Genomic DNA, 22,310 nt, shown 5'->3' with positions numbered 1-22,310 from the left:
ACGAATAGCAGCAATCTTTTGCTGTCACTTCGGGACAAATAGCAGCATTTTTTCTCAAAACTCGGGACACTCAATGGTTATAGCCCTTAGGGTGGTTGTATTCCATTGGCTAACCTTCTTTTATTGCAACAATTCACAAATCTTGCTGCTGTGTTCTCACATTGTTGTATTTCTCCCATCTTAAGTCAATGTAGCTTTTGAGATGCGCATCTCACACTGGGTGAACAGCACCACCCTAGCACAATACCCACCCAAAGCTTTGATGTTTTCTTTCACTCCAACAGCCTTTAGGCATCTGTGAACTGAGGTGGCAGACAACTGCACCCCGCCTTAGTTGTGTTTGTTTTTTATTGCCGGATACCAAAGCTCTGTTCTGTGATGCTCCATTTATGTCTTATCTGCTCTCTAATTACTTTAGAGGCTGATAATACTGGACAGAGACCAATTCATTGAAATGCCAGTATTATATTATAATACTGACATTTCAATGAATTGGTTTCTGTCCAGTGTTGCTTAAGGCTAATTTATACTGTGTCGCATCGCATGACAAATGACATATTTTTTGCTGGAAAAAAGGTGTCCCGGCAACAATTTATTCAGTTTAAAATACTTTTCATCTGGCGGCATTTTTTTAAAGGGCCTGTGTGAAAAACGTTTTTTTTTTAAATGAGCCGGATTCTAAAATATGTCACATTTGAATAGGTAAGCCACGGGGCCGTCAGACCAAGCTGGCTAAGCACATGGTGGACCACATTGGTGTCATCAACATCAGTGACGACAGTAGCAGTGACTCAGATGGCATGGACACGGACTCCAACTCCTCCCCGGACTCCCTGCTAGATAATGATGACGTCATCTTCGTCAACCAAACTAGCCTCCACACAGGTAGGCGAGCTGGTCTGACCTCTTTTACCCAAGCTGCATTACTGATTGCAAATAATGACAGTTGCGTTTCTGCATGTTGGCACTTGATGAAGGAATTACACCAACGATAAGCAGAATGATGTTTTTTTTTCTGTCTACATGCGTCTCTGCTGTTGTATTCTGTCCCTGTCACACAGGTCTAGACAGTAAAACCCTCTGACACTAGCATGACACTGTAGTCTGCCGTGTCCTGTTGAGATTTATGACTCATGCTCTCATGACTTTATGCTCTGCTAGTGTTACTCCATTTAATGTTCCTTTTGTCTTCTTGTGTTTCCACAGCCAGGATAGAGGAGATGAAGCAGGGCCTTCTCAACAAGATATCCGTACTGGGAAAAGAACTACCTCTCAACACGCTGGACGAGCTCATCGACAAGTTCGGAGGGCCAGAGAAAGTCTCAGAGGTACGGGCTGCGGATAGCCTGCTATGGTTGGCAGGCAGTCATACAGTTGACTTACAGTTTAATGAGTAAAAGTGCAGGACAGTCCGTTAGGCTGGAAAAGTGATGTGTAGTGGCAGGGGTTTCCACGTCCTGTGCTTTGCTATTGTGTACACTTCCTCTAATCTGTCTCCAAACGAAAGTTGAAACAATATGCTGAAGTTTTCATGTTCTTGTCTGACCGACTGACTACCATTTCTGTCAAAAATGAGTTAAATGAAGACATTGTGTGTGTGTGTGTGTGTGTGTGTGTTTTTTTTTAGATGACGGGTCGTAAGGGCCGTGTGGTGCGACGGCCCGATGGCACCGTCCGCTACGAGTCACGGGCTGAACAGGGCCACACCATTGATCACATCAACGTCAAGGAGAAAGACCGCTTCATGGGCGGAGAAAAGGTCAGACATAGGAAGGCATTAGACATATTTCATTGAACTACCCTTAACAATAAGCACACAATAGAAATAAATAGTAATGATTATTCAATAGTATACAGTGTTCGGTCCCTTATGACAGCTAAAGCTACTCTGTATTACACTTGTTTGAGATCCAGTGGTTCCTCATCATCTTGTAGCTTTCTCAAAGAGTGATGCACTTCATGTGTTCCTATGATTGAGTAACTAAAACTAGCTATTCCTTGAGCACTGTTTGCCTCAACTCAACATCTTCCCTCTCCTCCAGTTGGTGGCCATCATCTCTGAGGCAGCTAGCTCTGGCATCTCCTTGCAGGCAGATAAGAGGATAAAGAACCAGTGTCGCAGGGTCCACATGACCTTGGAGCTGCCCTGGAGTGCAGACAGAGCCATACAGCAGTTTGGTGAGTCTTGAGTTAAAGGTTGCAGGGAATACGTCCTGAATGAGCCTGGGGTCAGGCCTTGGTTGAAAGAATGTATGGAGTCTTGAAGGAGAAGGTTTGAATGCAGAGGGATTGAGTCGAGCATCGTTGTCTGCCTTTATCTCTCATGTAAGATTAGGGGCCAACGTTGGGGTCAAAGAAGACTGCAATTAGGATACCGTTTTGGACACAGTCAGTCAGCCTTTTCCTGTGACAGGTGACACCAAACCAAAGGGATAGTTAGTTAGTTAGTTAATAGTTGTAATGATTTTTTAATTGGCCTTACAGTTATTGAGCAATGTCCACTGGACGCATGTTGGAATGGAAGCATTCTGTAGCAATGCTAATAGAAACAAAAGGAAGCAGCTAGCCAGTAAATAAAAGCATTTACTGGCCTGGAAGTCCATTTGTATACAAGGAAATGGGGCATGAATGTACAGTATACTATATGCTGTTATCTATCCTCAGCTAGAACACTCAAGCTGTGTGTGTGTGTGTGTGTGTGTGTGTGTGTGTGTGTGTGTGTTTTCAATACATAATTTAAAAATATTTGGATAAAACAATTTGGGAGACTGTTCTGTTTTGCCACAGGGAGCAAGGTGTTATAAATTGAATTAGGCCAAACTAATGTTTTAAACTACATATAAGAGATATGATCTCTAATACTACAGCGTCACTGTGAAAAAGACCTTTGAGCACACATACACACTCACAGGAAAGTGCATGATTTATTTGCAGTAATTAACGAACTGCCTCAGTAAGACTTTCCATCAGCAAACTTCCTGCTGGGTGCTGAGGCTGGGTTGGTACACGTGGGCTGGATTGACAAGTCAATGTTTACACTGACTGCAGCACACAAATGCGTGTGCATAAGCACACACACACACAAGCATACTTGACCAGAGTTATGAAGTTCCACAGAAAAGCTGAACTTACTTTACTGCAATAATGTCCTATTATGATTACTGTTTGTGGATGATCATAGGAAGCAGTTTGTGTCAAAAAGCAACGTATTTAAATGAATGAGTACATTGCTTGCTAGAGTGTTCTCCAGGGGTGGACCTAATTTCATTGTTTTTGAACATGGTTGCTTTGTGATATTTGAAATGGGATATTTCATTAAGTGTTTTGTAAGCAAACATCCTACTTTGGATAATAACATTAGTTGTATTCCATCATGAGCTATATTATTATGCCAGCAGCCATTTTCGTAGAGAGGGTGTTTTTTTGTTTGTTTGTTTTTCAAATGGTTGCCATCTTCATACAGTTCCTATCCTAACTTCCTCTTCTCATTGACATTGCAGGTCGCACGCATCGATCCAATCAGGTAACGGCCCCAGAGTACATCTTCCTCATCTCTGAGCTGGCTGGGGAGAGACGCTTTGCCTCCATTGTGGCCAAGAGATTAGAGAGCCTGGTATGTCTCATATCCTATAACTATTCTCAGCTATGTTCTTTGTCCTGTTATGTCTGGATTCCATATATTTTGGACTTTTAGACAGTTTTTTTTTGTTTTCACCATATTGTACCATAATTCAATTTCTGACATGTCCTGAACACTTTCTACGGAAGATGCCCCCCTTCGTGTCGTGCATCAAAAATAGCCGATCTACAAACTCGTTGTGAGCTTGTAGATTGGCTATTTTCAGTGCAAGACACTGTATGATGCATTAAGACTTGAGGCCGCTTCTACAAATACATTATAAATCCTAACTAAATAAATCACCCTTATTTGTCATGTGAAACCTGCATAGTGAGGTAACCAGTTGCACTGCTAACCAAAACCGACCTGTCTGCCTGTTTTCTAATTGCCCATACTCCTCCATTTGCTCTCTCACCCTTTGTCCTCCTTGTGTTCTGGGGCATTTCCCTGGCATGTAGACCCTCCTCTCTGACTGGTTTATTCAAGGTCACATAAACAATTTCTCACCACATCGCAAACCTCAGGAGATTCTCAGAGGTTCTTTCCCTCTCCGTCTTAATAATGGAAAAACTAAGTTATAAGAAGAAAAGGAAGACGCATGGATAATTTTATGAGCCTACCACGCTTTTCCATATTTATTATTGCATTTCAGAACCACCAGCCATTTATTTTCCTAATCCCCCTGTTCTATTTTTTCCTCCGTATTTGTGACTGTTCTATTGGGAGAGCAGAGGAGGAGGAGGGGGAGCTTTTTTTGAGAGTAGGGGGAGGGGGGGTGGGTGTAGCAGTTCCAGAAAGTCCTTCCTGTCTTTGCCAGCTGTGTTCGGTAATTCGCCTTGAGAATAGGTCACATCGTATCCTCCTGGCTGAATTTGATACACCAGAACGCACGAACGTGAGTGCGTGCACATGCTCTCGCACCAGAGGGCCAAATACTTGTGTGACTGTCTGTCTCCAGATGAGCAGTGATGTCATATCTGGCTCAGACATCCTTTTGTTTTGGTGTTTCCAGACATTCCTGTGTGTGGGCAGTGCCAGTAGCTTGTTAACATCACCCACTCCCTCTGAAAAACCTTTCTTGACCCCCACAGGCACAAATCTTATCTGAAAGGTCAAAAAAAAGACACAAGTTGGCAAAATGTTTCAATCTGAATACAGCGCACACCTTGTTTTCACCTGGCATTAAAATGTATTATACAATTATTCAGTTCAACTCTGGCGTCCCTATTAGACTTGTCATTATATGCAAATTTTAAGCTGTGTCAAAACAATCGATTGGGGCTTTTTTTTTGGGGGGGGGGGGTATAAAATACGGCTGAAGTAGTTATTAAAAGGCGTTTTTGTTATTGTTCTTTTAGTGTATTTGTTTGTTCTTGAACTTAGCTTTAGATGCCTATCTAGGCTCAGACACGATGCAGTGTTGACACACACACACACACACACACACACACAAACACACACATATATGTATATTTTTACACATTTACATACACACTCTGCGTATTGTTTTTCCTTTGAAAATCTGATATTACCGGCGAATGACACCATCGTGCAACAAAGTATAAATTAGGCTTAATGAGGTATGAATGTTTAAATCTGGAAGACACACGGGAGACTTTGGGCTGTGATGTGAAAGTCACCTTTACCAAGAGTACCACTTTATTCTCAAGCCAGCAGCTGAGAGGGCGTTGTATAGTCACACTACCTGGTGTGTGTGTGTGTGTGTGTGTGTGTCAGTGTATGAACGATTTTCAGAAGGCTATAATGCTAATGTTGTCTCTGCTCTACTTTTCAGGGTGCGTTAACCCATGGGGATAGAAGAGCCACTGAGTCCAGAGATCTAAGTAAATACAACTTTGAGAACAAGGTAGGTCAATGCAGAAAAATCTGGACCAGGCCTGCAAGTCTGACAATACAATTATTTTTGATTTATTTTTCTTGCCTTTTAGCTTGACTTCTTGACATTAAAGCTCCAATACGGGATTTATTTTAATAAATAAATCATATGCTAACACAGTAAAACTGGCACATGTGCAGCGGTTATTACTTGTAATATGCCTCACTAGTTTTAGCCTTCACTCCCTGTAGTCCTACATAGGACATGGGTAGCAGCTCATGAGTTGGCAATCTAATAATAATAATACTTTTTATTTATTTTACGCACTTTACATTTTTACAAATCTCAAACTGCTAAGTATAAAACGGCAGAAAACTAGGCATTATACATGCTTTCTGTAAAGTTTTCTGTCTGCCGTGAGTGTGGCAAGAAGTTGTCTCCGCTGGGGGACTGATAGCTGCAACAAAAGAAAAGCCATTTAAAAGGAATAAGGTGGATGAGGCTGCAATACTGAGGGCATCAGACAGTACTGAGGTCACCTGTGACCAAAACCTAGTGGGGCATCCCTAATGATGTGTGTTTCATTTACTATAAACACCTCAAAGGGGTAGTGAAGGCCCTGTGAATTATCTTGACGAAATGACTTGCACCCTATATACTTGATTGACTGGGGTTCCCAAGGGATCTATAATTGAAGCTGTTGTTTGAAATAGAGAGTTGACAATGTTTTTATACCTGGTGTATTCTCTGTCACCCTGCAGTATGGTACCAAGGCTCTGGATAAGATAACCAAAGCGATCCTGGGTCATATAGAGAACAAGGTGCCCCCACCCAAAGGCTATCCCGGGGGTGAGGCCATGTTCTTCAGAGGTATGTTCTCCCGTTACTCTCAGGGTAGTGTGAACAAGATACCTTGTTCTTTAATGGACTTGATGTGACAATAAAGATGGTTCTGATTCTTCTAATTCTGATAGTTGCAGCCCGAATTGAAATTTAATTCGTTTGTTTTTGTTCCAGACATGAAGATTGGTATGATGGATGTGGGCATCTTTTGTAGGGAGTCTCGCTTTGGGATTAACACTGAGAAAGGTAAGACACTGATAGAGGCACATACAGATTTAAAACCGAGTGTGTAGATCCACTCTTAACTTAGAACAGCAACTGATGAATTACATTGTGCATTTAGGATCTCGCATAAAATCTTGGTGAATTACTGACCTTTGCCCCCCCCCGTCCCCCGTCTCAGACTGCAGCATCACAAAGTTCCTGAACCGGATCCTGGGCCTGGAGGTCCACAAGCAGAACTATCTCTTCCAGTACTTTACTGACAACTTTGACTACCTAATCGAGAAGGACAAGAAGGAGGGAAAATACGACATGGGAATCCTAGGTATGGAGCTCACTCAACGCTATGAGGGGTGCTGGGCAAATCTGGTGTTGCTTAGCACTTAACAACCCTGCGTCCCTATTTTGGGTCATTATATTATAGGTGCAGGTCATTATAGGTGTAAATAAAAATTAAAAGAAAAAAAATCAATAACAAATTGCAGATCTGCAAGCTCGCAATGCTTTTGGAGCTTGTAGATTAGCTATTTTTGCTATTCATCATATGACAATGTGGGGCTTAAATAATTAAACGATTGATAACATGCAATCTGAAACGCTGAAGAACGGGAGAAACGGGAGATATTAGCCTGACCTATGGGCCACATGGCTTAGGAACCGTTGGTTCCCAAGCCTACTTATTCATTATGAAAGCACTGGAACAAGTGGTAGGCCTGCAAACATCACTCACTGTCTGTTTCTTTAATCCCAGTGTAGTGAAAAACGTTTTCCTGTCAAATAGCTTACAGTGAACTATGTTGGTTAAATGGCTTCAGCCTAATATATGCTTTGTTGAACTATGGTGAAAAAAGAGAAGAAAACACGTTGTCACGCGAGAAAACGAGGTGTGACACCTCTTTCCCTTGTACAAAGACATTTTCAAAGCATAAATTAGGCTTTACTTTAAGACACGTAATCTTTTTGGGCTATTCCTTTCACGCTTGCAGCAGGCCATTCTCTCTCTCTCACGGCTACAACTGTTCTGTTCATTCTACTACCAATGTATCTCCAGTACCCATCAGTCCTGTTCTGCTCTGATGTTATATTCTGCTGTGTCTCTCTCAGACCTTGCCCCAGGTAATGATGAGATCTATGAGGAGAAACAGGAGAATTTCCTGACGGCAGGAAACCCTCAGGACGGACAGGTTGTTTTGTATAAGGTAGGCACACTCCTATCATCTTACATAACACTATAATGTGGGCACTATCTCATATAGCACTACAAATGAGGCGCATGGAACTGTTATAGACCTGTATGGACCTGTTACCTACTGTGCCTGCTTTGTAGGTAACGGGTTCAGACAGCCAGTGGACATTTACAAGCTCTAGGTGATCTTTGAACTTTTACATAATGCTGTTGTGTTATGCTCCTGTAGTGAGATATGATATACTTACTGAACATTATGTTGGAGCAGAAGCTTTCTGCTTTGCTGACCTATAAAAGACATACATTAGCATGAACCTCACTCCAGATGTGACAGTAATCCCCTTTTACTACTTAGTGTTACGTATGTGTGGGTCTGTCTCCTCTTTTCGTTGTTCAGACTATAGGGTCCTGTTAGGTAAACACATGTACTATATGTCATTAGAGCTATATCCCCAGATTAATAAACTCTTAATTAACTAAAGGTTGCCTTAAAGGGATAGTTCACCCAAAATAATTACTTATTTTCTATCAATCACACCCCATGAAGACTTGAATTCATGGAGATTGTTTTGTTTTTGTCTCATTCCTAAGCCAATAATTTCATAAGTTTCATCAAATTATGAATTCCATGAATTCAAGTCTCCATTGGGTGTGTAATTGATAGAAAAAAGGTAATTTTGGGGGTGAAGTGGTGAACTATCCCTTTAAGCCAAGGTTTGCCCGAAACATGAGATTTCTTCCATGCATACATAAGTCATCGAATTTAACCATGAATCTGGTTTCAGCTATGAGTTATTATAAAACAAACTCTTAGTTTTAGAGGTGGTGGCTTTGTATGAAAGCTTTGATTCAAATCTGTGATCCAGATTGAGCCCAAGGCGGAGGAGTCTGTGGAGCCACCAGTAGGACTTGACTTGAAAAGATGATTAATGGTATCTCTTGCTTTTTTTGCTGTTGCTGCAGGCTAACCTACACTGACATTTTAAACCTTGGTAGAAAGCAGCGTGCTGCACAATCGGGACTGGTTTAGCAAGTGTAGAAAGAGTGGGTGCATATAGACATACTGTACGTGACTGTATAGTCTTTGGTTCAAATATGCATCTATATATCACTACACCAATCATTATGATCTTGTATTTCTTCACAGGAGTTTCTCTCTCCATCAGCCCCCTTACAGTATGTGGTTATGTGGCTGCCTAGTTTCTTCTCTTAATGACTCATTTATTCTTATTCTCTTTCCCTGTATTTTTCCCCCCTATAGATCAGTGTGGACAGAGGTATGCCGTGGGAAGAGGCCTGTGAAAAGGCACAGAAACTCAGCCGCCCTGATGAGGGCTTCTACTTATCTCATAAGGTGAATATACAGTATACTTATATTTACAGTATATTTATGTGGTCCAGGTATTAAGCCTCGTTTTCCACACAGCTGTGTGTTCTGTCCGTAAGTCTGTAACCTCTATCTCCGATATGTGCAAAATTTCGGAGAGACTGCATTGCTTTATGTAGCAGGAAATAAGCAGAAGACGCTATTTCATTCATTTCAGTTGTTTGACTGTGTTAATAATAGCATTTTACTTATATAGCCTGGACCGCTGGCGTAGCGGTCCATGCACCTAGGCTCTAAAGTAGCCTGACAGTGCGTCGCAGGTTCGAGTCCCGATTTCCGACGGCCTTTGCTGCGTGTCACTCCCCATCTTTCTCCCCATTTCCTGTCAGACTACTATCCTATCAATAAAGGCATAAAAGCCAAACATAACAATAATAATAATTATCATTAAGATTAATCCATAAAATGAATGCATTTTACTTCCGTATACAGTAGAGGGAATATTGTGTATCACAGCTGTCTGGAAACGAGGCGTTATTGTAGGTCAGTTGTACATGATAAAATATTTCCATGTTCCAATGTTCGACCTAAGGAGGGACAATGCATGACAAAAAAGAACCAACCATGTGATTACCTACATAGTACTAACCTTTGCTTCCTCCTCACAGCTGCGAGGTAACCACCCATGTGTACTGTTAGCTGAGCAGGGCCGAGGCAAGAACTTTGTTGTGTACAAGCCCAACATTGGCAAGCAGGCCCACCCTGAGAGCCTGGACAACCTGCTGCAACGTTATCGCAAGGTGAGAGCCTGTTTCTCTGTCTGTCAGTCGGCGGGTCAAATTTGCAGTTTGCCTATGTACTCTGTCTGGTGATTTGTCTAACATGTTCACACTAGCAAGGACATTGTAAGTTGTTTAAGTGGAATAAGGAAAGACCAATCTGGTATTACAAAGCATGGTGCGTCACTGTTTCATGGAGTCAACTGCCACCTTGTGGAAGAAAAGGAGTAGTGACTCAGACGGTGTACAAAGGCATATTCTAGAACCTAAATGTGTTGCAATATTGCATAGACTACTAAACTCATTAGCAAATGCATGAGCAACCTAATGCAGGATTAAACGTATGGCTCAAGAGGTTGTTGCAAATCCCATTTGTATACGTTGCTGCTGTTGAAATAAGCTGTGCCTCGTTCGCTTTCCCACATGACTAAGTGGGTGATGATTAATGACCCCCCCACCATATGCTTACTGAACACAGTGAAGGATTGAGATTAATGTGATGGAACCACAATTTGTCACCTACGTATGACTGGGAACACACTAATGTCTTTATCGAGTGTGAATCCTCTTGCGTTCTTCTTATTCCGTATTCTGTCGTGCTCAGTGTTGTCCTCTCCCTGGTGTACGTTATGGGCTATGTCCGAGTGTAATGTGGTGCTGTTGTGCAGTGTTGATTTTGACAGCAAATTTCGATTTAGTTTTAGTCATAGTCTTTTGAATAAAATACCATTTAGTTTTTGTCATATTTTAGTCATCTGAAATGTTTTATTTTTAGTCGACTAAATCTACAGTTGATTTAGTCGACTAAAATGTATTTTGGCACGCCGTAATGACAATGAAAAATAGCCGACCTACAAGCTCACAACGCGACGCGTTGTGAGCTTGTAGATCTGCTATTTTCAGAGCGCAACACCCGAGCACAATCAAACATAAAATGAATTTTCTTTTAGTTCTACTTGATCTCTTCTCCACTAGTCCCTCACTAACATTTTAGTCTAGTTTTTATTTGTTGACGAAATTGTCAATATATTTAGTCTCAGTTTTAGTCATCATAGCTTAGTTTATTTAGTTTTTATTTAGTTTTCGTCAGTGAAAAAAGGTAGTCGACGAACATTTTTCGTCATAGTTTTAGTCGACGAAATCAACACTGCTGTTGTGAATGCTGTGATGATGGTGGTACATTCCATACTGATGGCCGTGTTATGTGCTCCTTCCCCAGGTGACTCCAGACGAGGCAAAGGGGAGCTGGGAGAACCAGTTCACCTTCTCCTTCAGGAAGTGTAGCCATGCCAACTGGTGAGTATAGTAACAAACAAACTCCTTGTAAGATTATTGGCTCAACTGTCTCAATGCCATCTGAAGATGAGAACTAAATCAGACCCCCCCCCTCCCTTTTTTTTCTTTATTTTTTTTTCTTACTATTTTTTCCTTTCTTCTTCCTTTGCTTTTCTTATCCCTTCCCCCCTCCTTTTTCCCAGCTCTCTCATGGCCTTGGTTGATTGGTGGGATGGGAGGGTTGTAGGGTGGGAATATATGCACTGTATGTTTTGTTTGTGTTTGTGGTGTTTGTTTTTTGTTGTTAAAAACATGGGAAACTGCTTGGTCGGAGAGCTGTTTCTATACTTTCTCTTTTGCCCTGATTTGGGGGGGGGGGGAGAAAAATGTCTCACCCATATTAAATCAAGCCGGTCCTTTGAGGATTCTAATGGGTTGTCTGTGGTCAGATGCCATAAGGATGACTAAAGATGTTGTAGGCCACATGAGATCTAGTCTTGCCTAAAGGAGCAACTCAAATGTGATACAATTTGAAAAGGGTCATAAGAGCATTAAAGGGATTTTCAGAGGCGTTAAACATGTATGTTTGTCTCTCTCTACCTCCTCTCCGTCTCCAGGAATGGGAAATGTAAGAAGATTGAAGAGGGCCAGGAGTGTCTGCAGGGCATGCGCATTCGTCAGTACCACATGCTGTGCGGCGCGCTGCTGCGCGTGTGGAAACGTGTGGCTGACTTGGTCTCTGACATCACCAGCTCCAGCATCCTGCAGATAGTTCGCCTCAAAACAAAACAGCACAATAAGCAAGTTGGTCAGTATAGCCCTCTTATACCATTAACACATTGCACCGTTGGCACAGACTTGTGGAATGTCTTTTCCTGGCACTCCAAGCCAAAGATATACATTTGAATCTTCATCTCCTGTGTATCTATATTATTTAAAACTTGCATATTTTAGAAAATGAATGCAAAACAAAAATGTTGGTGTAAGAAAAATTGCATGGTCCTTTAAAACACGATGAGATAGTTGTGGCAGATGTCAAGATGTCACAAATTCAGGTCATGAAGCTGGCCTCGTTGTTTTGGCATGTTGCTTGTTGTCCTCATTAACTATAATAAAGCAGGGTTTTCCCTACAGCGCTGCCAGATGGGGCACCAAGTAACACTGTTGAAAGCGTAACAAATGAGTTCCTACACAACACAGCCGATATTGTGAACTCTGAATACTGAGTTTATTTTAGAAATATTAATACATTACATCTTCTCCAGGCATTAAGATCCCGGAAAACTGCGTTGCCCGTGTGCGCGAGGAGCTAGTGTCGATGGACGAGGAGGTGAAGAGGAGGCGCAAAGAGAGGGACCAGCAGGTTGTGGAGCAACAGCTGGCTGAGAAGCGCAAGCTGGCTGAAGAGCGCAAGCTGGAGCAGAACAAACACCTCCTGGCCAAGCTGATCAATCAGAATCACATTCGGAACCAGTCCCTGACCCCACTCCCATCCCTGAACCAGAAACTGAACCACATCCCACTACATATCCAGTCCAGTCTGCGAGCCTCCCAAAACTTGACCCTCTCGTCTTTACAGAGGAACTCCAGCCAAATCCCTCAAAGGACCCTGCTCAACCGGGCCAACCATGGCACCGCCACAAACCAGGGCACTCTGCCCAGTATGGCGAGCCTCAGCTCCCACTTCTCCCACTATCCACAGTCCTTCTTATCCCCTTTTGCCCAGCTTAAGAACCCCTCCCTGCCCCCTTCCCAGACCTCCATGTCGGCCCCGTCGTCCTCCAAGAACCCTCTGGAAGACATCTTGGACCTGACCGTCAACTCACCGTCGCCCTCCCCAGACAGCACAGAGGGTATGCTGAGTCTTGGAAGCTTCCCGGATGACTTTAGTAGTCTTGAGTCTCTGTTTCCTCGGAGCGCTCAGAACGCACAAATACAGCAGCAGCCGCATCTGCAGGCCAGACAGCAGCAGCAGCAGCAGCAGCAGCAGCAGCAGCAGCAGCTGCTGGTCAACAACATCCAACCAGACTATTTGGACTTCTTAGACTTTCCCCCGCCGTACCCACTGTCCACACAGACGTCCAACCCTTCCTCGTCTCCTGCCAGCTCGTCCATCTCCAACAACACAGTGTCTCACATCAGCACCGGGCTCCTATCCACGTCCACCCTCATCCCCTCGTCTTCCTCATCCTCTCTTTTCTCCAACACAAACTCCTCCCCCTCCTCGCTCTTCTCCTCTTCCTCCCCCTCTGCCCTCACTTCGCCGTCAGACTCTTTACCCAACGGGCATTGCAGTACCGATGCCCTCAATGTGCGCGAGGTTCTGAACAGCATGCTACAGGCCGGATTGGATCGTAAGTCTGTCATACAGTATGGACAAGAATGGGACACTGCTTAACGGCAACTCGTCTGGACTATTTTTTTGTTTTTGTTTTAGCAGATTGTGTCTTGTTGTTAGCTGCTGTCTGTGAACGTATCCCTTGGTCCTGCTCCGACCCCCCCCCCCCCCAACCCCCCCTCAGGGCCTATAGTCACATCACTGCCTGTCCTGTCCCGTGCTCAGCTCACCCTTATCTCATCCAAAGTTGACATTCAACTGCTTGGGTCACATTCACTAGGTTGCTACATTTTTCATATCTGACCACCTGATAAATGTTGGGAGACTTGTATTATATAATCTAATGTATTTTTAATTGGTGGAGTCACTAGCCCCTTTTACACAGTGTGCAAGGTGGGAATCTTGTTCTTCCGCCTCGCTGTTCTTTATAAAAGTTGAAATGGAGGGGTATTGTCGTTCTGCCGTTAAAACCAGCAGCGGATGTGGTCACACAGCCGACTTGATGTTGGTGTAAAAGGGATAGCCAACATGGCGGGGACAGGGGTGTGACATTTTGATTTATGTGGTGTGTGTTGGGTTGCCCTGCTAAACACCTAAATTGAAAATTGCGTGCAACCCGCCACCAGAGGATTTAAAAATCTCTGAAGACATTTTTAGACTGTCGTGAGACATGTTAGTTTTACCCTACTGATAATGTGTTGTTGCAATAGTAATCCTGCTCAGTATGAGAGGAACCGCAGGTTCAGACATTTGGTGCATGTGCTTGGCTGAGGAGCCACTGGGGGGATGCTACCAGCGGTAGCTTATGACTGAACGCCTCCAAGTCAGAATCCTGCCTAGACAGAACAATAGCATTATCTGGGCGCCGAGGACTCTCAGCTGGCCTGACGTTGCCAGGCGACTGCCCGGTGGTGCAGAGGGTCGTTCGTGACTGTGTTGGTCTGGGGGGGTCGCCAGATGATGGCGGCCCCCCTCTGGGTGCACTCTCATGTTTTTGAATAACTCTGCGCCAAATGACTTGTACACGTTTGCACGGCTAGCAAAAGCACCTCAACTCTCAGTCCACCTGCCATTATTGATTAGAGAGCAATGTCGCTGCCTGACTGACATGTGTGTTAAACGTCAAACTAGACGCTGATGCTGTTGTGTTACACGTCACACCTCTGATTCCAGTACGCTGGCATGCTATGTATAAGCACACTCGGCAGGCTTTCTGGTTCTGTGTAAAAAAGCAAAGCCTGCATTGATGACGGATCTTATTTTCAGCTATGTTGCAGGATCTCTGTATAAAAGGGGCTACTGATCAGAGTGCTATACTTTGTACCAAAATGTTCCCTCAAACCGTCTAAGCAGCTGTATCAAAGTAAGAATTTATTTTTTTGCCATTTGGAAAACAAATATTGTGGTAGATGTGTATGTTGTAAAAGGAAATACATACAGTACATGGATAGATTCAAATTGGGTTTATTCATTGAGGTATAAACCTTTTTATCTATAACTACAGCTCCAAATGGGACACTGCTTTATGCCAGGCTTGGCTAGAATTTCAGTGAAGATAAATAGTTGAACTGGAAACAAAACAACAACAAAAAACACACGGATCAGATCAATTGGCTAGTGAGCTATGAGCCTGCCTCCGTTTTAATCTGCCTCTACTTGCCCACTCTTGTTTCTCTCCCTGCTTGTATGAACACTCGTCTGTGTCTAGCGTGATAAAGAAGGGAGAGGGAGGTCAGTCTGCAGTTGCAAACAGTGCCTTTGGAGAAATCTACTAAAAATGCAGTCTTTAAAAATGAACCCGTATAGGCCTGATGTATAGATTTGTACTTCATAAGGATTTGTTGGTTTTAATCTTAATTTATTGTGATATATTTGTATTTAACTATTAGCCCCTAAGTCGGTCGTCGTTGGTGTTACAAAATGTTGGTGGTGGACTTCTGGATTAAAGCTCCCATCTCCATTATCCTGTATGTGTTTTTATGTTTATCTGTGGAACCCATAGCAGCAGACCTCTGCCCCGACCCCCCCTTGTTTTCCCAACTTGTAGGGTGGTGTGCTTGGGAGTCGATATGAGACGGATGCTACAAGGATAACTCTATTGAGCGGAGAATGAGTTGAAATTGTGTCAAAGAAATTATTACCCACCTACCCCCCTCCCCTCCAAAAACAAAAACTGACTACAACATCTAGTGATGTGACTCCTGGTTTGTTTGATTTGAAGTTCTCAGGAAAGTCTTGACTCGAGTGCTTTTTGTTTGTGTTTGGTTTTTTTGAATCATTTTTGACCAATATTGATATGGAGAAGAAGAAAAATTTGTATTATGTATAAACCACTCAAAGAAGTTTGGAAATGCGTTTGGTCAATCATATCTCTGTCACTGTATTAGTAGCTTTGTATCTTATATCATTGGGAACACCTGTCCATTTCCCTTTATAATGTTCCATTTGTAATCATCCATTTGTGGGATGATCGGCATTACTGATTATGTGGGTAGATCCCAAGTAAAATGTGGCAACATTGACAGTATCTATTCATCAGAACAACCAACTATCAGCAACAAGGAATAAACATGACATATTGGCAATGTTATGCTTTATTCACTGAACAAACAACAGTCAGGGGCCTCAGTTGTGGGTGGAAGAACCATACAAGGACACAACAGCCTCACGCCACGGTGCACCACCACCTCATGCTTGTCACCAGCCTGGTCATGCGTTGCTGTGGGATGGCATTCCATTCCTCAAGGATTTGTTGCAGGTCAGCTAATGTCACGTTTCTTTACACTGTCCGGTACAGAGTAATGACTGAGCTGGTCCAGATAGTGTCCCAACTAGGTTGAGGTCTGGGCTGTAGGTCATTCCATCCTCTCTACTTCCACATTATGGAGGTAATCTGTGATCATCGTGGAGGATGTTGTTAGTTCCCAGATTGTGAAGATATGGGATCGCCAATGGCTGCAGAATCTCGTCCTGATATCTTAGTGTATTGAGATCGCCTTCAGTGGTGAGTCTGGCGACAAGCCTCGTTATACCAGTAATGCAAATACTGCCCCCACCAAAAACTGATACTGGATCAATGCAACAATCAACAGCATTCTCCATGTTGTCTCCATATGTAGAACCTGCCATTCAGGTTCCATTGTCAGTGTTGCCAATGGATGGAGCAGATAATGACCAGTTTGGTCAAATGAACTGTATCAAGGACTCACAGCGCATTATGTTCACAGTCAACCACCTGTAAATGCTTGTAAGATGGAGAGCAACACACAACAGGCCCCATTTAAGCACATGTAAAGTAAATTCAGCATTATGCGCTCAAGTGTTGCCAATCAAATCAATACCAAAGTATACAGGTTTGACTTAGGGAGGGAAATTTGGCACATTTCACCTGGAAACCCCACAATCGGCTGTGCTGCTCATCCCACACATGCAGTCATTACAAATGGGACGTTATTCTAAAGGGAAATGGACAGCTTCCCAGTTTATAAGATACAATGCTGCTAGTACGTCAGATATGATATGATCGGAAAAAAATACACATTTTCAAACTTTTTGGGAGGTTTATATATATTGTATATGGAAACCTGTAAGATCCAACTGTCTTTGTGTGAAATTAATGCACTGTAGTTGGTCCACGACAAAATGCCTGGGTAAGATCAACCAATCCAAAAGCAATAAAAAGGAAAAACAAACCAACCCAGATTTTTGAAAAGTCTCAGTACTGTTTACGTTCAAAAGCAAGCAATGGTTTGTGAATACCTGTGCATGGTATGAATTGGATTTTTGTTTCTGTTCCGCTCCGTATTCTAGTAGTCAAACAGCTGAAATACTATGTATGTGACCTTTGTATAGAACATTGTACTGGGATGAAAGCAATGTGGTCTTGGTGTTTTTGTCATCATAGTTATTATGAAATTTATCATTGTTGATATTTATATTTAAGGGATATTTAGATTTTAGATATAATGTTATCCTGATTATTATGTTAGTTATCAAAAAGTTCGGTCAGGGAAGTTTCTAGTTTTCAAGATTACTATAAAACAAAAAAGCAAGAAAAGTCTATTATAACCTGCCACCAAATAATATTGCACTGTTCTGTACTGCTGTACAGTGTCTGGGTTTAGTTTCTACTCATTATGATTTTGCTTCTCAAGTATAATTTGTTTTATTTTATTTTTTCCAACTTCTACAGATTATGCCAGGGCTTTAGTTGGCAGACATACCAAAGTATTCCACAGACAGACACTCCTGAAGTTACTGGCTCTAAGATATCTGATCTTTTTATCAATCTCAGGAAGAAACCTTAAAGAAATGTATTGGTCGAAGAGTTATAAGACATGTTATATGGTTTTCCCTTATGACAGCGGAGAGACTAACCAGTACATTTGATTGCGATTTTATTTCTTCATTCTGTGCTGCAACCTTTTGCTGTATTTGTTTTTGCTTTTTCAGAAACTTAATGTGATGGGTCTGTTTTGTCATTGTAGTGGAAGTGTCAGTGATTCTCAACATGTATGCCTTCTTAGGGCAAAGATCAAAGGCTGTTTCTTTTAAGAAACATTATTATTTTGTCTTTTCAATGTTTTATTTTTGTGGTAGGGTTATTATACAATTCATCCATGTTAAATCTGACAAAGATTTAGTGCAGATTTGCACTGGGTTATACTCGTATGTGCAATGGTTTGTGCAAGTCTTCAGCCTTCGCTCTATTGCATCTGTCTTGATTTAGTCTCCTGTGTGTATTAATCACACTTGATTGCTTCCTCTCAGCCTTTTAAGTATGTTTTAAGATGTTTTTTATGGTGTCTTCATGCCCACTTTAATTTTGCTTGTAGTTGTCTCCATCAAGGCACATTCCGAGATATACAAATGAGTTGGCTCTCCCCATCAGTTATGCGGTCATAATTATTATATATTTGTTTTTACATTTGAGGGAATTGGATAAAGGTAGACATTCTGACAAAAAAATACAATAATTTTGTTTCTTTTGAAACTCTGTTACTTTGATTAGAGTAGTTAGGCCTTTTGTCATTTTTATAATTTTGCACTAAGAATGGCATAATCATGTTACTGTTCTTGTTTATGATTGAGAGTTGCAAGCTCATTGTGTTCCTGACCTTTTGATGGATTGCTATTTGTATACTGTAACAAACTTCTTTGTTTCCCCACCTTTTGCATATTATATAAATAAATGTTATCACATTCAAATAATTTATTGCTAACAAAAAATGAAACAAAAAACATGCTACTGATTGTATGTATTTTTAAACAAAGCCTATTTTTTCTGTAAAAAAAGATGTGTTCAGCACTTTTATTCTGGGTTGTGCTTTTGTTTTTCTATATATATTTATAATTTAGATCGAAATGTATATATTGTAAAAATCGTGCCTTTCGACTAATTCTTTAAAAAGGTTTTCTACTCATAAAGGAAGGAATATATCATATTGCAATCTTAACTTTGTAAACAAATAAAACCTTGAAGATTGCTGAATTTTGAGTCTTTTTTTCACCATGATTACAGTATCCTTACCCAGAGTAGTTTATTGTATAGCCTACATCTACTCAACATGAGTGAACCTGATGCACTGTATAATAGAACAAGTACTGTACACACGTATATTAAATGTAATAATACTTGGGGGAGGAAGCTTCGGAATCAAATACTTGGTTCAGCAAGTACATACACTATTCCCTTGGTGAGAAAGACGGGTGGGCTGCACACAACAATAAAACTCTGAAGTGAAATGGTATATTAAGTGTGAGTGTGCTTAAGCAAAGGTATATTCATATTTAAAGAAAAGAAGAAAACGTTTGACCGACGTGCCTATGGTTAGATCCCTCAGAATGTCGGTGATCAAAACAATCCACCAAATAAGATCCAAACAGAAATTGTATGGCCAACAAACTAACGCAACTCCGACCTTTTTGAAAACCTGCTGTTGGGAGTCATGACTGCCAGTTCCCACCTGATGTTGTGTGGGAGTTCCGACTGTTCCAGACAGTGCTGAATAACCGCTAGTTTGCATAACGACTTCAGGCTAGGATTAAAGTCTAAGATGTACATATCATCATCACGTAAGATATACCCATCATCATCCCTTATCTGGGTATCTTTGCATCCTCCAGACAGGATGACACGATCCCCCACCATGCAACAGCAAATATCAAACAGTGGACATGGGCCTTTCCCATTGGGCTCAACCGTCTTCCAGGAAAAGGTGTCTGGATTGAATTTCCATAAGACATTGAAGTACTTCTGAAGTTCACCTTTTTGGCCACCATATATGTACAGCTCTCCATTGTAGGCAAAGGCTGAATGACCCATGCGTCCTTCTGGTAGAAGCTGTGCAGAAGAAGGCGTGCTCAGCCAGCTGTTGGTCTCTGTGTCAAACACTCTGATGTTGTTGTCGTATTGGTTCCACTGGTTCCCACTGCCCCCAAATACAAACATCTTTGTCCCGATGATGGTGGCAGAGTGATAAATTGATCCAGGTGCTGGAGTTCCTCTGGTTTTAATTAAAGACCAGACCATTGTGGTGGTGTCCAACTTGTGTATGTCTTCAAACCTATACCGTTGTTGATCACCTCCTCCATAGACATACATGACCTTCTCCAAGACACAGGCTGAGTGTCCTGACCTCTCCTCTGGAACAGTCCCTGAAGTCTTGGCCACGAACCATCTGTGGGTGTCGACATCAAATGCATAAAGCACACTGCAGTAAGGATACCCTCCCCAGATGTAGATTGCATCTCCTATCAGCACAGCTGTGTGGTAAATGTGCATGGAGGGAACCATCAGGCTACGTTGTCCTCTTCCAGTCGTCGCTGGGGTCAACTTCTTCCAGCACAAGGACACACTGTTGAAGACGTGGACACCCATCTCTCCTGTATTCTTGTCACAACCAAAGAAGTAGACTTCGCTCCCCACGGTCACAGCTGCCTGATAACATTTGTCTGGTGCTTTCAGAGGCGTTGTCCAGCAGAACATTTCTCACAGCAGCAGGACAGTGGATTCAATTAGACTGGTCAAATGTTGCACTGTAACAGAATGCAGTCCTATTGCGTGTGCCGCCACTTATATTGGGCAAACGCTTGGCCAGTCTGTGACGTCGATGGGTTATGTTGGCCAATCAAGGAAGCCGATGGTGTAACCAGTGGTGTAAAGTAACTAAGTACAGATCTTGACCACCCTCACCAAACCACATGAGACATCCAAACCCTCTGCTGCCACTATCCATGGTCAACTGGACAACCTCTACACGTTGTTTGAATACGGCCAGAGTGCATGGGCTGAGGACTGGCGTCCTGGGACCAAAGAGCAGGGAGCTGGATGAAAATGAGCGTGATGCCTGCTCTCAGCTCTTCCAGAAGGCCATGGCCGACTGCTCTGCAAAGCTGCAGGCTGTGATGGAGAGACATACCAGCATGGAGCTCTTCAAAGCCCTCACAGTGTGTGAACCAGCAAACGTAACTGGTGTAAGAAAGAACATTTCGGAGGTGCTCGGGTGGCACAGAGGTTAAGTGGCAGCCCACCACCGTGGTGCATCCGGCTTTGTCGAGTGTCTACTCCAGGGATGTCAAACAAGTTTTGGGGCAAGGGTGTATTGGGTGAAAGGTGACTTGATGAGGGCTGCGACCAGTTGAAGCTCATGTGCGTTCACCTACACAGTTGTCACTTGGCTTTGTTATTCAGCCTGTTGTCTCAGTCACTGCTATTAACAGTAGCCTATATCACTTTACACATTTTGTTCATTATTAAAAATAGCTACTTAAATGATTGACTTTAATTCTTTGTATTACAGACATTTGTAGGCTACAGGAAATGTGGTATGAGAGGTGAAAAAAACAAACAAATAAATACTGTCTCCGCTATAACTACAAATTTGTAGATGGGTCCACAACCTTTTTTATGTAGGCCTGAGTGCTTCCAACAATCAAACTCAGTCTTTTTTATTGACGTGATGACATAATGGAATATTCAGAAAATATCAATAAATCACAATATGATTAATGCTTCAAATGCTTCCACATTAAAACTACCTACTACCTTTTTTATTTTTTCAAATATATCCAAAATCTAAATGTACATGTTGTAGCCAGCATGAGATTTCATCTAAATCACTTTCTGCTTCCAGACACCTGACATCTCTTTGCTTTAACCAGCTTGTAATCTAATAATAAAGTAATACATAAATAAACCAATAATCGAATAATAACCAATACATATGTAAACCAAGAACCTATATCATCAGCCTGTACACTGCCGCCTGGTGGACAAAATGAGAAATCTAAACGTGTGCTTCATACTAGCTTTCAAGACGTTGCAATACATCTGTCATCCATTGTTAATACAACATAAATAGAAATCACACATATAGGCCTACTGCTATTGTATATAGCACTGATGCCTCCATGCAAACATAATATCTATGTGAGAATATAATATACAGTACAAACAAACAAACAATAGTAGGCTGCTATGTATGTGAAACATAGGCCTACTATTGAAATGAAAGTGAAACATTTAATTCCAACTGTCTCATATTAAAGCACATTTTTATTTATGTCAGGTGATAGCTAAATTAACTGATAATAACATCATTATGATCTCTCAATAGCTCCACATTTTCTCAGTACAAAACTCACTGGGGCCCTGATTTACTTTGACACAGATTGGCTTGCCAGATTACTGTGTGAAAAGGGAAGTTGTCTTTAACAATATCATTTGTTCTGTATGTTTAGACAGATTTGAGAGGAATTCCAAAACAGACTAATCCAATTTATGCCTCAGCTCTCCTGTGATTTAGAGTAAGAATATAGACTTACAAATCTAGACTTACTACACTTTATCTACAGTGTAGTTATAAACACCTAAAAAAAAGGT

At 41.9% G+C, this 22,310-nt stretch overlaps 1 protein-coding gene across 4 annotated transcripts in view; it reads left to right on the top strand.

Moving 5' to 3' along the window:
• Positions 1-18,917, top strand: part of sbno2b (strawberry notch homolog 2b) — an 82,006-nt gene extending 63,089 nt beyond the window's left edge. For all 4 annotated transcript variants that reach the window (XM_084067709.1, XM_084067707.1, XM_084067708.1 and 1 more), the window contains 15 exons: positions 703-885; positions 1,207-1,328; positions 1,628-1,759; positions 2,043-2,178; positions 3,501-3,613; positions 5,415-5,486; positions 6,218-6,326; positions 6,474-6,545; positions 6,703-6,846; positions 7,626-7,720; positions 8,969-9,061; positions 9,703-9,834; positions 11,033-11,109; positions 11,706-11,896; positions 12,354-18,917. In XM_084067709.1, the coding sequence (XP_083923835.1) occupies positions 703-885; positions 1,207-1,328; positions 1,628-1,759; positions 2,043-2,178; positions 3,501-3,613; positions 5,415-5,486; positions 6,218-6,326; positions 6,474-6,545; positions 6,703-6,846; positions 7,626-7,720; positions 8,969-9,061; positions 9,703-9,834; positions 11,033-11,109; positions 11,706-11,896; positions 12,354-13,486 (2,804 nt within the window). In that variant the 3' untranslated portion in view covers positions 13,487-18,917. The remainder of the gene's footprint in view (positions 1-702; positions 886-1,206; positions 1,329-1,627; positions 1,760-2,042; positions 2,179-3,500; positions 3,614-5,414; positions 5,487-6,217; positions 6,327-6,473; positions 6,546-6,702; positions 6,847-7,625; positions 7,721-8,968; positions 9,062-9,702; positions 9,835-11,032; positions 11,110-11,705; positions 11,897-12,353) is intronic.
• Positions 18,918-22,310: the final 3,393 nt, after the last annotated feature.

Source organism: Gymnoscopelus microlampas (assembly GCF_963454915.1).
Source record: "Gymnoscopelus microlampas genome assembly, chromosome: 9".
Classification (NCBI taxonomy): Eukaryota; Metazoa; Chordata; class Actinopteri; order Myctophiformes; family Myctophidae; genus Gymnoscopelus; species Gymnoscopelus microlampas.
The sequence above is the reverse complement of the archived record's forward strand: the minus strand, read 5'-3'. Positions and strand labels throughout refer to the sequence as shown.